This window comes from Lutra lutra, chromosome 8 (genome assembly GCF_902655055.1).
Source record: "Lutra lutra chromosome 8, mLutLut1.2, whole genome shotgun sequence".
Taxonomy (NCBI): Eukaryota; Metazoa; Chordata; class Mammalia; order Carnivora; family Mustelidae; genus Lutra; species Lutra lutra.
The window spans coordinates 30,486,609-30,500,685 of NC_062285.1; the positions used below are offsets into that span (position 1 = coordinate 30,486,609).

Below are 14,077 nucleotides of genomic sequence, written 5' to 3' on the forward strand. Positions count from 1 at the left end.
ATCGATTAGTCCCTAGCGCCATTTTTATGTCCTCGGATCAACAAAGTTCATATCCCATCCAGGCATTATATCTCTTGCATTTTTTTTCCCCTTGTCTCCTAGCATTTTAATCAGGGAAAAGTCACAGTTGTTTTGAGGAAAGCGCTCCCAAGAGCTTTAATTAAAGCGAGAAGGATAAATCTGTTTACAGTGTGGTGAACACTATCATTAATAAAACATTGAAATAATTAACGAATTAAATTCTGTTTTGTGTGTGAATGGCTACACTTAGGATCAATGAGAACATGGTCCCTGAACAGACAGTACACTATGCACTTAGTATGCAGGGAGGAGAAGAAAACGGAGACTGCATTTCTCCGAGATTCACAGTATCATGAACTGCTAGAGCTTGAATGGAGAAGCCTACAGTACCTTTATTTTTACAGGAAAAGAAACCCAGCTTCAAGGAGGTTAACGGCTTGGGCTCTAAAGGAGGTGCTCGAAAATGAAGACTTGTTAGAGCGCCACTAATATCCTGGGTCTCTACTATGAATCCTTGATTGCTTAACCGGAAACAAAAGGGAGAAAAAAGATGAAATTAACAATAAGATAAGCAGTTCTAAGACACAGGACAGAATGGGATACCCTGAAAAACATGGACAAATTTCACAGTATGATTAACTCTGCCGTGGACAATTAAGAGGTTTTAGCTGCTCAGGATATGAAGTGGCCTTTCGAGCAGGATATGACCATAAAGCTCTGAGCCGGGACTTCCCTTACGCCCCTTCCCACTAAATTGCCTCTTGACTTGTTTTTAGCTTTCTGGCAGACAACAGATCTCACAGGAAGCCCCAAAGGTGGACGTTCATACCCACGGTTAACTACGCATTGTTTTTTTATGTCACTCAGTAATTTCCTAGAGAAAACAATGGCAACCAAAGACTGTTCCTGTCTTGAAGGAAAGTCAGCTTCCAGTACTGCCTTATTAACTTAACACATGCAAGTGTTTGTCCTTGTTGCTACAGCAACATGTTTTGTGGGGGTATATTTCATGCAAAAATGTGAAAAAGTGAAAAAAGGAAACAAATACCCTGAGCATACTGATGTACATATCAATGGGAATGTATGTGTGTTAACGTTCCTGTGAGTTGAGGTACGAGTCTCCTGCCCTCTGCCTCAATTATGCTTTACTTGTTGGTTAATTTAAAACATCTACCCAGAGAAAACAAAAAGCCAACCCCTTCCAAGGAGTTTCAGAAAAGCTGAAAACACATGAAATTATTCATAATTAGGTGATGGGTGAATGATAAGAACCCCTACCATGTACGCAGACACAACAAGCATGGAAATGAGCCCGCTGAGCTCCAGAAGGAACAAAAGATAATTTTACCTCAAGGTGCACTGATGCTAAGCTTCTCTGACATTCATCTTCCATAGGGATGGGGAGGCATAAAGTCACTGAATTCTAGGTTTAGAAACAGTAAGCACCCAACTCATCTCGGTGTGTCTTCTCCCGAGGAAAAGCATAAAGGGAGGCGTGTCACAAGACACACCTTTTATATGAAAGGTGATGAATGATAAAGACAGAGCGGACCGAAGCCTAAAGAAGCAGGCATTGGGAGTCCGACAGACCCCGCTTCCAAGTCCGGTCATTCACTGTGACCTTGGGCATTTACTAATCTCTCTCAACCTCAGTGTCCTCATTTTTTTTTTAAGATTTTATTTATCAGTGTCCTCATTTTTAAAATGAGGATAATTGCACCTCCTTCCAGGGATTGCTGGGAGGATTAAAAGCAAATATGTCAAGTACTCAGCTGAAGTCGGGTCCCATAGTAAACACTTAATAAACCGCAACTTTTCTATGAATGGCACAATTGTCATTCAGACTGTTCACCAAATTTCTAGTGCTGCTCCCTCCAGCACGCCCTAAAGTGCCACCCTTCAGCAGCTAAGTGTGGCTGTGAGACGTGCTTTGGCAATGAAAGTGGTGGAAGTGTTCTTCGAGGGGAACTTAAGAGCTAGCGCGACGGCCGTGCTGTTTTTCCCTCTGCTTGGTGACAAGCAACCTTTGAGAGGACCGCCACTCTCTCTCTCCAGGTCCTGGGGTCAAATGTGGAGCAGACCCCCAGCCGACCGGAGATGAAGAAGGCAAGAGGCTTGAGCTTGAACTAAACTTCATTTTGGGGGTTCGGGTTACCTAGCTTCTCCTAACCACTGCTTTCTATGCTTTGGTAGAAAGAGTTGGGCCGTTCAGATTCTTTTCTTCTGCCTAATTCCTGAGCATGATGTGAATCCTGTCCTGTTGACAAATGCTTTGTGAGAGCCCATTTTGTCTCCATGTTTCTCCTGACACAGAATTGCTCTGCACAGAAGAATTGCTACAGCTGCAATTTCAGAACGCTCGCGAGACCCCTGTCCCTAAATTATCTGGCACGCTCCACATTACCAAGAATAGGACCACGTTACCATGCAAAGATGCTTACCGTTGCAAAATGCAAGCTCTCCTCTAGAGGCACGTCTGTCAATCATATGGAACGTTTGTTGGTTTGGGGATGTGGAAAAATAACTTACCAAGAGCTGTTTTGACATAGGCAAATTCATTTAATTTCTGACTTAATCTAGAGCTGGATTCAGCAAACCTCAGGTGAAAGTCTCATCTTTTCTCACCCTCGACACATTTCTCAGAATTATCATTTAGAGGTTAGCAGGAGTTCAGTCTCCTGTAATAGGCCATTTCACTTTAAGTGTATGTTAAACTAATATTGACCTTTTCAAAGTAAAACAAAATCTGGTATTTGTGTTCAAAAGACTGAAGCAGCCATAGATGTAGAAAGTAGGGGATTAATCATCGTGGGTTTTTTTCTTGCTTAGAAACTCTCTCTGGGAATTAGTCATTTTTATATATCCAGCAATGAATGGTAAGACAAGCTTTGCCTACTCTCTGAAAAGAAAGCCTGGATCCTTCAGCAAATAACTCTGTCTAATTTGCCCACAGTTTAACCCCCACAGCCAGATAGGGATGTTTCATTTGACAGTGGGTGGAAAAGTCAAGAACATGAGCGTCAGGCCGTGGGTGGGAGTATCCAGACATCAAGGCTGGACAAGCTGAGGCATTAGGAGTGGTGCCAGGGATGAGTGGGGGGGCAGGGGAGACGTGGTGCAGGGGAGGAGAGTCCCGGGGAATGCAAGACAAGGGCAGGGAAGGGAGTGCTAGGGCAAAGAGAGCACAGCAGAAGCAACATCATAATAAGGATACAAATGTGTTCATTTCATACATATCTGTGTATATACAGAATCCGCAAAGACTGCTTCCTTGGGCATGTATTATGTGTACCTGTAGGAAAAGTAAGCCTCAACCCCTTTCTTCCTTCTTCTTCTCAGAACAAACAAACAAATAAGAAGCCTCATACTTAGATGCAATTACTTCATGCAGGTCGGCCAGAACTAATGTATTTCATCAAGGAAATAAAAATCTGTTGACAGAGGAAGCGTATGAATAGAAATGTGTAGTTGTGGGGAAAAATCAGATCTTTTAGTTGTTACCAAAGTGAGACATCTGTGCTCAAATTCTCTGAAGACTTGTATGTAAGTATCTGCGAAAATAAATGCATCTTCGGGGACATCCACCAGGCCTGCTTCTCCCCGATTGTGGTGACGGGATGATTCTGCAGAATGCGTACACTGGGTACCCACTGTTCCATTTGAAGGTGTTTGGAATGGTGCTGCTTTAGGTCAACAACCTTTCTAGATAACCTAAATGTTCAACCCTGTGTGTGCTGAGTCTAGTGCCACGTACCTGAATCCACTCTTTGTAGGAATCTTCCCCAGGAGTCCACCCGTTCTCGGGGTAGTTGAGGCGGGAGCGTTCCGCAGACCAGTTGGTGCTATACTGGGAAGAAGCTGTGATTTGGTCAGAATGAATCTCCCCTGATTCCATGCCCAGAGCTTCCATACATTTGAAATCTGAAGGGGAAGAAAAAGGGCCGGAAGTCATCAAAACAAAAGGGACCCGAGATGCATATTTCTTTTTATAACTTGGCAGATGAAAACACTCATTTTGATGTTCACAGAGTATCTTACAGAAGATGACAGTGAGGGACTTACTGGGATGCAGCACTGGTATGTGACAGTAATTGTAATAATGGTAATAATTTTTAAAAGCAAGGCTATGAAGATCTCATAGTGATTATTTTCCTCACTGGATCTAGCTTGACAGAAATACCATCAGAAATTTATTAGGAAATGATGGGAATTTTTAGTTACTTTCAAAGTTTAATATAGAAGCTATATTAATAAAATTTTACTAATTCTTTCAATATCTAATAAAATGACAAAAAACTTTATGTCTGTTATAATCCATATTAGGTGGACAGCAGATCTTAACTCTGTTTTTCAGATTCCTTCTATTTGACACCCAGGTCACCTCTCCTTGACTCCCTTCTTTCTCATGCCTCCTGCCCCTAGTTTATATCATTAAAACATGGGAGTACCCGTCAGAAGTAAACTGCAGTATCATATGGTCCCAAAGAGGACCATTGCTTTACAACATAAAATAATAATGCTCACAGTGAGGACTATGAGTCATGAATCATGTATTCCATTAGGCCTCATATACTCAGTGAAACAATGAAATATGACATTGATATGAAATATGATAAAAGGAGATGAATAATCAACCTTAGAAAATGTGAATCTAAAGTAATAAAGTGAAAAAAAAAGTTTTAGGGATGAAAGATTCTCAACCATCAAGAAAAATCTCAATCAAACTTTCACATTTTCTGAATTTTCTGTCATAACAGATCAGGTTATAGGGCATAAAAGGTTTTCTTTCACCAGTTTCATGCTTTTAAGATTAGGTTTGTTATTTGTAATACAAATATATTTATAGATACAGAGATACGTAAATTAATTGATCGAATTAAGTACAAATATGATTTTGTAATTTAATTGGCATTTTTATTTTCCTGGTAAAAAGAGATTAGTCTGTAGGACAGGTTTCCAAACATCCTCTGTCCTCTTCACTAGGTTACTTTCCAACCTGACAGCTAGACATGTTGAATCACACATTCATTGTTTTTTCTGATGTTTTCCTTAGGCCCTTGAAAGAGCTGAACACCACATAAGCTTTGAGGAAGATTTGAGTTGGTTGAATTGCATATTTTAATAAGATGTGAAACATACTACCTTCTCTTTCTTTTGAGGAAAGTTAGAACAGAAGTTGAAACATGCTTGTTTCACCCGAATATCCACTTCTATTCACATAAGAAAGAAAAACAAAATGGCTTCCATTCTGGGTCTTCATGACCCAAACCATCATGTGTCAGTATCTACCTTGTAAGACTTCCTGTCAATAAACCACCACAGATGTGTTCCTATCACTTCTGATCGATGCCTGTCTCTGTATGATTCTCAGCCCAATATATATTCAAAGGTACCAGACAGGAGGTCTGGCTCTAGTTCATTGTTTCAAGTCACTGTTTTGCTGTTTCCTACTTTCTCCCATGATTTCAGAGGCTTAGAAGCAGCCTTCTCATCCACGATTTTCTTAAGAAGGCACACTAAATAGTTCTTCCTATTGATGTTCACAAAAACCATTTAAGAGAGAAAAACAATACTAGGCACTCCAATTCACCAAATATTTCTTTAGTGTTTCCTGTGGCCACAAGGGGTGTGAGGAGGAAGAATATGGAGTGTTTCCCACAGTGCTTTGCAAGATGAATAAATACTGACCTTCTGAGACACTACTCTGCAAGACACTGTAGTTTGCTGAGAAGCCTTCTTTTGCGATTGCGCTATCGGTATAAAAAACCATGGAGAGAATGCCTGATGAGGAACGGATCCGGCCTGGGGTCTTCTGTCCACAGTAACGCCCGATGTGAGGGCCAACTAGAAAGGGAGAAATGCAGAGAACATTAAAATAGCTTTTGTTCCACAGCAGATGCAAGAATAACCATTTTGTAAACATGGGTCCCCGCAGAACCCAGAAGTGTCTTCTTACCCAAACCAAGTCTTCCCTGGTTAATTGTTTTGTGGTGAACATACTGGATCAGGTTTATGGAGAGGATTTTAAAGTGTGCTCAGAAGGGCAGTCACAAATGTAGCTACATTCCCCACTGAGCAGGACTGTTTTCAGGAACAGAATCGAAATGCTTGCTCAACGGCAAAGAATGAGATTTGGGCTGTCAAGAGGCACCTTGACATTCACCTCCAGGAGCAAACTGCACACACTGCCCAGGGCCGAGATGCCTGGTAGGCTGTGATCAATGAAGATTCCTGAAGTTGCCTTACTCACTTCTCCCACCGCAGGAGGAGATCCTGGGAACTGGTCCTGCATGGAACTAGACCAGTACCAGGAATCTGATCCAGCACTGAATAGTCCCGATGTCCTTCCTCATTCCACCTTTTAGTCCTGCAGCCTTATTATGAGGAATATCACAATCTCGGAAAAAGGATGATGTACCGCATCCTGCTCAGAGCTCTATCTACAGGCCAACTAATAATTGTAACAATTAAAAAAAATTAGAAGCTACAGATTCTAATAATTTATACATAACAATAAGTTGTAAACCAAATGAAAAGAAAATGCATCTGACTTTTCTCCCAATTTTTTCTTTCCCAAACGCAGGAGAGGTGACTGCATTGAATTTGTGTCCTGTGGCCAAAAGATGACCCAATGCAGCCATTTGATTATGCATGCTGGGGAAAAAGAGGAAGGACCCAAGACAGTGAAAGATTGGGAACACTGATTAATTTTGATAAGTCACACTGCTGTTTGGCTTAGATCGGCCACCCCTTTACTGAAGAGCTGTTAGATAAACCTTGGTAATTAGTAATTGTAAGTTACCTTATAGACAGTGCACAAGCCCTCTGGGCTTAGAGAATCTTTCCAGTTCTCTGTCCAGATCAACAGTAAGGCAAAAAAGAAAAAAAAAAAAATCCTCTTTTTCTAGGCTTTTTTTTTTTTTTTTAATTGCACATATGGTAAAAACATACCAGATGGCTTGGGCTTAGAAGGACAATCTGGTGTGGACCATTTTCTCCTCCAAGAAATCCATGGTTCTCTGCATTTCAACTAAGAGTTATTGCTTTGTCCAAGGAAGCACAGTGAGTGGTCCCCTCTCTGGAGGGGTGGGCCTCCGGCAGGGAAACAGTGTGCCAAGGCCCGTGTGTGTAACTTGGATGCAGAAGGCAGTTGACGGGGGACTAGGAGAAGCTTCAAATGTGATTGAAAAAGTGAGCCTCAGAAGAGCTGATCTCCCTGGAGCCACATGGACCCTCTGAGCTCCTGGTAGGCAGCTGGCTTGTCTGAACACCCTGCTTTTTAGGGTACTCAGATCCTTGGCCAACAGGTTTCCAGCTCTTGGCCAACCCACTTAAAAACAAAAGAAAACAAAAATCAAAACACCAAAAAACCAACCAAAGTGTTTCCATGCTGGAGTTAGTGCAGAGTGGTTACGTTGAATATCTGGTAACTTTTCCACGCGTTCACAGTAATTGATTTGATTGAATTCGAAGAGTTTTCCCTACAGTAACCCCTCCCTCTCCAGCAACCAAACACCGTGTGTGTGTGTGTGTGTGTGTGTGTGTGTGTGTGTGTGTGTGTGTGGACTGCTTTGTCATGAAGAAAACAAGGACAGAGCCCATTAGGGGCATCGATACCGGTTTTCTACAAGGTGCCACGTGGTCACGAACAGTGGCTCTGCATCATGGGAAGAAAATGTTGTCATATCAGACTTCCCAGTTGGCAAAAGAAAGCATCTCAGGAGAGGAAACTGTTTTGTTTCTCTCCAGTTTCAGTCTGAGCCTCAGCTTCTACATGTCTTAGTTGTTTGCCAGATTTTCTTCAACCTGAATGGATCCAACACTTTTTTTCCTTCCCTTTGGAACGCAAAAGTTGCCCATGACACATGCATGAGAACATCATGCTAGAGCCATGAACTCGGGTCTTCCCTTTCCACAAAAAGAATCCCATTTCTGATGTGCAATCTTAATGAGAAGCCTAGAGTCCATTCATATGATCTCACTCTTTTTCCTCATTTAAATTCCATTATCGTGGCTTCATAACTTTCTGTTTCTTTAATTTGTGGGCAAACTTTTACAGCCTGAGTCCTTGGAGCCATTCTCTGATCCCCACAGCCACTGACCCCTCCAAGAATACAAGTGCACAAGGAAAGCTGCACTTGCGCCCCCCCCCCCCTTAAGCTGCAGATTCTCACCCTCCACTACTACCCCATTCCTCCGGGGAAGTAGGGGGGAAGGGGAGTCTCTTTGAAAGAGCAAACAGAAGAGAACTTGTCTAATGCAGACTCATAATTTAGAGAGTCTCCATGACTCACTGGTTTATAATGTTGAAGACTTGCTGGGTAAATCTGCCTTCTGTCCTTCAGAACATTGCCCCCGGACAGCAGTGCACAACTCTCTTTAGGAGCCCTCGAGATACGAGAGTGAAAAGGCTTTTTCGACCATAAGACAAAGAAGTATTGAATTTTCCTGAACAACAGCAAGACCTTAGCCGAGCAAGCTAATGCAATATTGATCTGAGCAGGAGCGCACGCAGGATTCTTATCTATCTCCTGAGTGTGCTCATTTGTGTATTTACATGAACACAGCTATTGGATTTCCTACTTCCGTTATCGTAGACCCAAAGGCCAAGGAGATGAATGGAAACTGTCACAAAGACAGCAGTAGAACTCAAAAATTGCATTATTGAAGAATTTAAGCCCGCAACATGTGCCAAGCAATCTCTTGTGGGGACAGTAGGTCCGCAGTGATTGTATCTTTTCAAGTGTGAAGGCGATATGGGGTTTGTATTGTTTAAAAGATACACCAGCAACCCTGAATGGCAGTACCCGGTTCTCTGTATTTTTCCATTCATCTTTCCAGGAATTATAACCCACCTTAGAATCAGACAACTTGGCTTTCTGCCTCCTTTCTATGTGGAAAAAAAAGGGCAGCAATCTCCTCATTTTAAAATGAGGAATTCTGAATAACCAAACAAAAAAGGGAATCTTTTCGAAAAGGTATAAAGGTATAAAAGAGACCATGTGCTCTTCTACAATAGTAAACTTTTTATTGGAGGATATTGGGAATTTGCAACTCTTCCCCAGAAAAAAAAAAATCTGCACCTTTGTGTCATTTATATCTTGGAATGTGTATATTTTATGCTTGTATCATTTTTATTTTCTATTTCTACCTCCGAAGGTTAATTTTAATATTAAGAGTAAGTCAATAAAAACCAAACAGAGCTCAATCTAGTTTTCATGAAACCTATTCCTCAAACAGTTGATAATTTTTGGAATGTAGGTAACAACTGCATTTCCAGTTCCTTGGCCAGCCTAGACTAGAGCTGACTTCATGTGGGCTCATGCCATGGGAGCTAAGCATTCACGCTGGGCTCCATGATTCAGCACAAACACTTGTGACACCCACCAGGGTGGCACGCTCAGCTCCTGGCTCACAAACCATATGCGAACTTCCATCAGTCACTTCAGAGTCTCTACCTGTGAGCTGTCATCCGTGGAGCTTCCGAGACCAATCCATGGGGATGTGTGATTCACCCCATGTGTGTCTCAGATTCTGAGTTCTGGAGTAAATCGCTTTTCTTCAAAGTCAGTCTAAATCAATGGGTAGCTTTCAATTACTTAGTCCTCTCATGCATTGTGTATGATAAAATGCAACCTAAAATCACGTGATGGTTTACAGCCTTCAGCACCTCCTGGTTGTTGTTTTTAGAAGGGGAATCAAAGAATAAAAGCAATTTTGCTGGCAAGGAACTGTGTTGAACTAGTATGACAAAAATGTCTCTAGTGCCACTGATGAGAAACCCAGGAGGGACCGTCTGCCATTTTGCCTAAAAAGGAGAGAGCTGTTACTTTAGAGTAGGCTGGACGAACCCAGTTAACTTTTAACAAATATACAGTTTTCACATTCCAAGGCCAGTTTTCTCTGGGAGTAAGTCAAGTGCACCATAGTTTCAAACATGAGTGAATTGCAGGGCTGATAACTCTTATTGTTAATTGTTTCTCGCTTCAACTCAGTGATTTTCTAGAGCCAGAAAATTACTACTTTAAGAAACCCTTGACACTAATAACAATGTGCTTCTTTCTGAAAGTATTCTAAAATAGTTGGTTGATTGGACCTCCTTTTCAGATGTCAATTTAAATGTAAGTTCTGGAAAGGAAGGCTGCAAATTTGAGTTGTGAACAAATAAACCCATTATTAAATGTTCCAACTATTATTACAATACTATTATAATATTGTTTTCCTAATTATCGGATTGACTACTTGGAAATCAATCAGCACTCTGTTTGGGCAAATCTCATTACTTAATGAAGGAGTTTCGATAAGATCATCATAACCCTATTTATATAGTAATAGACCAAAGAAAAAACTAAACCAATGATAGCTCACCCGTTTACCCCAATGACAATATAAGCGTTCCCTAAACCCAGTTTATCTCCATTGCTGTTTACTGTTGAGGAACACAGCTACATTGAATTACACTGATAATTTTAATGTCATTTCAAAGGCAAAGGCAATCTCTTTCATGTGATACTTGCCCTTCATTTACAATTTAATATTTATTTAAATATTCCTTCCTCCTGCCTGATCATAATATCTGGCTTTATTTTATAGATGGTTATATATCTCTAACTGCATGACTTGTAAGAACTTCTAGCCTGCCCTTTCTGATCTGTGTGGAGTGTGTTCTCTAGAGAAATCTCAATATTAAACCAGACTAAACACAAGACAAGCAATGCAGCTGCAACAAATTATTTGATATTATCTCCCTCTGTTCAGGATTTGGGTGTGTATTTTTGCCATGCACCTCCTAATTCACAAGGATTGACATGGAAAACTTTCATTTAGCTGTTCACATGGCTACCCACCCTCTCCTTCAAATCTTTGCTAAAATGTCATTTTTGTATTAAGGCTGACCCTGACCACCTTACTTAAAATTTCAACATACACATCCCTCTTCCTAACCCTAGCTCTTTTCATGCTTTTGCTCTCCTCTTCTTTTTCTTTCTTTCCATTTTTGTTGTTGTTGTTGTTTATAGAACTTCTCACCTTTTGACATCCTAACCACATAAGTCATTCATCTAGAGTGTGTATTGTTTATTGTCTCATTCTCCCTGGCAGGACTGAAGCTTAGAGAGGGCAGCCATCTTTGACTGTTATATTTAGCAAGTGGCCAGACCAGTGCCTGGTACATGGTAGGTGTTCAGTCAATATTTTTTAAATGTAGGATGAATTTAGATGATAAAATCAGTGTAGATAGAGGATGTTTTGAGGTGATTCAAATTGCCAAAGATAAAAATTGCCTCAGAGCAGACAAGGAATCTCTCTAAATTAGCAATGCCCCTCCCCTGCCCCCAGATTAGGAATGTCCAAACATTCTCATTCCTTTTCTAAGTTTCTAAATTTTTGGTAACTGCATAATAGATGCACATTTCATCCTTAAAATTGTATCGAGTACTTAACCTTCTGGTCCTTAATCTCTGCATTTGTAAAGTGAATGGTTTGACTTAATTGCTCTCTTAGGGTCTATGAATTAATGACCAGTAGGCAGGTCAATGAAAGGAGCAAAATACTTTAGTCAGGAAAACCATGTGTTGGTCCCAATTCTACCACCAAAAAAAAAAAAAAAAAAAAAAGAGGCCATAAGACCATGTATAATCTTTCATCCTCAGTTTCCTTGTCTATAAAATGAAGAAACTGAACAAGATAATTACGGTCTTTTGAACTGAAATGTTTCATTGCTGCTTTGCATAAAGAGACTTACCATTTTGGTTTGTTTTCCCTCCTCCTTTTGAGCTATTTTTTTAAAAAAATGTTGCATGTATCATGACACTTGTAAAAGTGTCCAAGGGCCCTTCCCCCAGATTCTTCCTTTTTTTGGGATGCTTCCTGCCCTTCTTACCATCAGGGAATCCGTCCCAGATTTCTAGCCGGTCATAGCGACAGAACATTCCCCCGGGAGGATTTGAGTCGAGCTCCAGGTCAAAGCTTTCAAATTCCAGGATAATCTCTGACATCTTTGGTGCAAAGATAATATAAGTGCATTCAAGGCCATTGGGATATTTTTCAGGGAATCCGGGGGACTTTATCACTCCACTAGATGCTGTGTAATTCTGGGAACATTCAGGACCTGGGAGTAAAAGAAAAGAAGGAGCAAAGTAAAAATCCCACTCACACGACTTCATCAAGAAATAACCTGAGCAAAGGCAACATATATTTCTAATAAAAGCTCACCATTACAATCACTGTCCTAATCATTCATTACTCAGCCTTTTCATAGGAGTGATAAGTATGGAAACTCAAGTTCAGATTTATTGCATTCCCCTTAGTTTTCCATTTGTGTGAAGCAATTTAAAAACTTCTGCTGTTGCAGAGAAAAAAAATGACAAATATAAAATCATGTGGGAACAATGAATAAGCTACAGAAATCTCGACAGAGCCCTAGAGAAATAATTATAGCCCCTTCAAGCTTAAATCTTTAAATCTTGAGGCTGACAGCCCTTTATTGGTGAAATAGAACATTTACAAAGGCGAGGGAGAGAATTCAGTGGAGGGAGTTTGGGTTTCAGATTCCTACACCAGTGACTCAGTAACTCTGCCAGATGTGACCTATGCCTCTTTGACAAACTAAATGTGAAAGGTAATTCGTACATGTACCCAGGGTGAGTGACTCATTCTGAGTGATGTTGACACAGGTGTGGTGGTAAAGTGTGGCTGTTAGTGAGGGCACGATAAACTGTGATTACAGGCCATGTTGCTAGAAGTCACTTGATATCAATGTTGACATCGTTGCCTTCTCCAAAGTAGCAGATACAGTGTCATTCTAAAATTATTTTTTAACATATATGTGTGGGTGTGTAATGCACACATTTATAGAGTATAATTTCAATGACTAGTCAGTGTTATCAATACTTTACAAATTATGCTAATTTGTAATTTACATTGGTCAAGTTCATACACAAATGTATTGCAAGTTGACCTTTTGACCATACGGATGACCACAATTTCAATTCACGGCAGCCAGGACCACATGGGATGGTATTAACCACCATTGGAAATGGCCCATCTGCAAGAATGTGAGCCCATCAGCTTGGCCCCTTATCACTGCCACCACTGGCATGATTTTCCAAAGAGATCTTAAGACTCTCCTGGAATCGGAGATGACTTGACCCTTTCGAACCTCAAGATCCAACCTGGGGGAAAGTTAAGTTCAACCATTCTTCTCCTGGGCCATTGTCTCACTGAGGGGCGTCCCGTGATGGCATGCATGGGTTCAGCTCTAAATAAGGAGGTTTGTTGAGAATGTTCTTAACTAAATATTCTCCCACAGAGCCAAGTCCTAGAGGCAACAGTGTAGTCATCAATACAGATTAAATTTAAATAGCAGATCTCTATTTTTAGTGTCTAGGGTTGGTACTCTGAATCTCCAACTCTGTGTATCTGGCAGCCTTTTGAGTAAACAAATCAATTGCTTGCTCCCCATGTACATATTAGATGTCTATGGTACTAGACATGCAGAAGAATAAAACTTATTAGCTGTGCACAATAAACCCGGCCTGTAGAGGTCTGACTGGTTTAAAATGCCTCTGAAAGCCTTCTCAGTTGTGGCTCACCCTTCGCCATGATGGCTGAAGATACTTATTTATCTGATTCTAGTTAAGGTTACTAATATGTGGCATTTTACCATGTCAGTTACAGGTGAGAAGATTATGAAATGTGCTGTACTGTTTATAATATTTCTAAGTGAGAGGCTTGCTTCTAAAATGACAGTGACTATGCTAGTGCAAATCAGCCATTTGAAATAATAGATTTATGATACTGGAAGCCCTTTTATTTAGGAACAATGACCCTGGAGACCTCCAGCTTCCTGCCTGGGGCAAAAATAATGCTTTGGCTAGGCCCTTGTAAGGCAAACTGACAGCAGGCTTTAATTCAGTACTAATATTTTCTCCTTTTTAAAAAGATAAAGTTGCCTAGGTGAGATCAAAATTTAATGAGAGGAAAAAAAATGATAGGAATTAAGGGCATACTTTTTTAAAAAAAAAAGATTTTATGTATTTATTTGTCAGAGAGACAG

The 14,077-nt window shown here is 40.6% G+C and overlaps 1 protein-coding gene across 4 annotated transcripts in view; it reads right to left on the minus strand.

Annotated features, from left to right (window-relative positions):
- Positions 1 to 14,077, minus strand: part of NRP1 (neuropilin 1) — a 139,371-nt gene that overhangs the window by 63,445 nt on the left and 61,849 nt on the right. For all 4 annotated transcript variants that reach the window (XM_047739424.1, XM_047739426.1, XM_047739427.1 and 1 more), the window contains 3 exons: positions 11,903 to 12,130; positions 5,710 to 5,865; positions 3,776 to 3,942 (listed from right to left, as the gene is read on the minus strand). In XM_047739424.1, coding sequence (XP_047595380.1) covers positions 3,776 to 3,942; positions 5,710 to 5,865; positions 11,903 to 12,130 — 551 coding nt within the window. The remainder of the gene's footprint in view (positions 1 to 3,775; positions 3,943 to 5,709; positions 5,866 to 11,902; positions 12,131 to 14,077) is intronic.